Below are 2,500 nucleotides of genomic sequence, written 5' to 3'. Positions count from 1 at the left end.
CTAAACCCATCAGGCTAGTCATTGTAGTTAATCACTAATAATTAACGCTTTTGTATTTTATGGTTATGGTTAAAGCAGACCATAGCTTACAATAGGTGAACCATAAAATATAATATAATGTTTATATTATAAACATTTATGAAATTTTGGAATTAGCACTGATATAAAAAAAAACTGGAATTAGCACCAATATTAAAAAAAAATTACTTTTCAGAATTAAAGTAACAACAGAGTTGAAAATACTGCATATTTCATACACACACACACACAGCAGAGCACCCTCCCCAGGGGCATATCTGATTTCCTGCTTGCTGCTTTGGTAGTTTGCTGTAATAGCGTCGGCTGTGTGAGTGTGTGTGTGTGTGTGTGAGCCTGTCTGCGTTGCGTCTTTAAGATTACATTTCTGTGATATGCCCTTCTTTATCATTCATATCATACAGTATATTATGACATATTATGTTGTTTATTTTTGTTATTGTTGACCTTCTAGTGTTAATTCTATAAGTCTGCTAAGTACCTAAATGCATAGTATAACAACCTCAAGGTCTCAAGGTCACTGAGATAAATCCTTAACTGGAGAAAGCTATAAACTCACTCAGACACGTAATATAATGCAAATCCCTTGAGGCCCAAAAAGGCCAACAGCCGATGGGAACTCAGAAAGTTAGATAGCACTCTAAACAAGACTCGCAAGACTACACACATACACACGAACACACACATACACACGAACACACAACCTCCTCAAATATGAGAGTCACTCATTATTAGCACGATTGTGACAGGAAACAGATCTTTACATCTTAAGACTAAAGCAATTATTTTAAACGTCTACAGGAACAGGAAGTCCACAGGATCTAGAGAATGACCCTAGATTAAACACACACACACACACACACACACACACACACACAGGATCTAGAGAATGACCCTAGATTAAACACACACACACACACACACACAGGATCTAGAGAATTACCCTAGATTAAACACCCACACACACACACACACACAGGATCTAGAGAATGACCCTAGATTAAAAACACACACACACACACACACACACAGGATCTAGAGAATGACCCTAGATTAAACACACACACACACACACAGGACCTAAAGAATGACCCTAGATTAAACACACACACACACAGGATCTAGAGAATTACCCTAGATTAAAAACACACACACACACACACACACACACAGGACCTAAAGAATGACCCTATATTAAAACTGGACTCCTCCTGTCCCCTGGAGAAACAAAATGGCTCCTTTGGACTCCTGCTGCACACCAGTGGCTCAGCAGCCTCCACTGCCCATCTAGTCACACACTGCAGGATAGTATTCACTAGTGTGACACACTGATACAAATATATATGTATTCTATCGAGTGTAAAGCCATTTGCAATGGAAACCGCTTTGCAGTATCGACCCCTATGGCTAAAATGACCAGAGGCGTCAACAGGCAATGAAAGCTCCGTTGGGACGTCTATCAGAGCGCCCCATGCTGTCTGGCCAGCAGGTTTGATACATCAAGGAGATATCAGATCACCTGTAAGCGGTCAGCCAGAAACATCTCTAAGTTACCTTAAGAGAACAAGCTATCAACACTTGATGCAACCCTTGTGTCTCCTGTTTTGCATTTCGCATTCTACTTTCCACTTTATTTTTTTATATTCATTGTTTATATATTTGTATCGTATATATTGTGTTTTTTTGTTCTTATTGTAGTACTTATTGTGTTTTTATGTTTTTATGTTATGTGTAGTACTTATTGTGCTTGTATGTTTTATGTTTACTGTATGCACCTATACACCAGAACAAATTCCAGGTAGGTGTAAAACTACTTGGCAATAAATCCAATTCCTGATTCTCTGTAAATGGAACCCTCACTAAAAATTAAGAACCTTAGTTTCAGAGCAAATGAAAAGCAATTTATTACGGAAAAAACAACAACACAAATATATACAAAACCCATGAATACAGCACTAACAAACTGCTATTTCTTGGCCGCCATCTTAGCTTGCGGATCCTTGGCAATACAGCGAGACTGGAAAGCTGACAGCATCTCTCGGCTGGTCAGCTGAGCTCCCTTCATCACCAATCGTTCTCCGTCCGCTGCAAAGCACAAAAGCATTAATATGGTTATTTTCCACGGAGATGTATTTACTATTTAGGATTTAATTCCAACAGGAGGTTATAATTAAGAAGCAGGTTATACTACCGCAGCCAACTTACAAAATGCGATGTTAATTACGGGTTCGGATGAGTCGTGTTTCACTTGCGTCTTCACCTCACAGTTCAAGTTGGTCCCTCGAGCCTTCTCCGAGCCAACCAACACCAGAAACTCTCTGTAAACACAGCGATGGATAGGTTAACCCACGAACACAAGAAACTCCCTGTAAACACAGCGATGGATAGGTTAACCCACGAACACCAGAAACTCTCTGTAAACACAGCGATGCATAGGTTAACCCACGAACACCAGAAACTCTCT

At 39.6% G+C, this 2,500-nt stretch overlaps 1 protein-coding gene across 2 annotated transcripts in view; it reads right to left on the bottom strand.

Annotated features, from left to right (window-relative positions):
• Positions 1-1,915: 1,915 nt before the first annotated feature.
• The window catches only part of mrpl53 (mitochondrial ribosomal protein L53), a 1,367-nt gene continuing 782 nt past the window's right edge, over positions 1,916-2,500 (bottom strand). The window contains exons 3-4 of one of the 2 annotated variants that reach the window (XM_031586200.2): positions 2,242-2,338; positions 1,916-2,121 (exon numbers count right to left, since the gene is read on the bottom strand). In XM_031586200.2, coding sequence (XP_031442060.1) covers positions 2,003-2,121; positions 2,242-2,338 — 216 coding nt within the window. In that variant the 3' untranslated portion in view covers positions 1,916-2,002. Of the gene's footprint in view, positions 2,122-2,241; positions 2,355-2,500 lie in introns of both variants that reach the window. The other variant, XM_012816405.3, reaches the window with a different exon arrangement.

The sequence above is a fragment of the Clupea harengus genome, chromosome 19 (assembly GCF_900700415.2).
Source record: "Clupea harengus chromosome 19, Ch_v2.0.2, whole genome shotgun sequence".
Classification (NCBI taxonomy): Eukaryota; Metazoa; Chordata; class Actinopteri; order Clupeiformes; family Clupeidae; genus Clupea; species Clupea harengus.
Note: the sequence above shows the minus strand (reverse complement) of the source record. Positions and strands in the feature narration are given on the sequence as shown.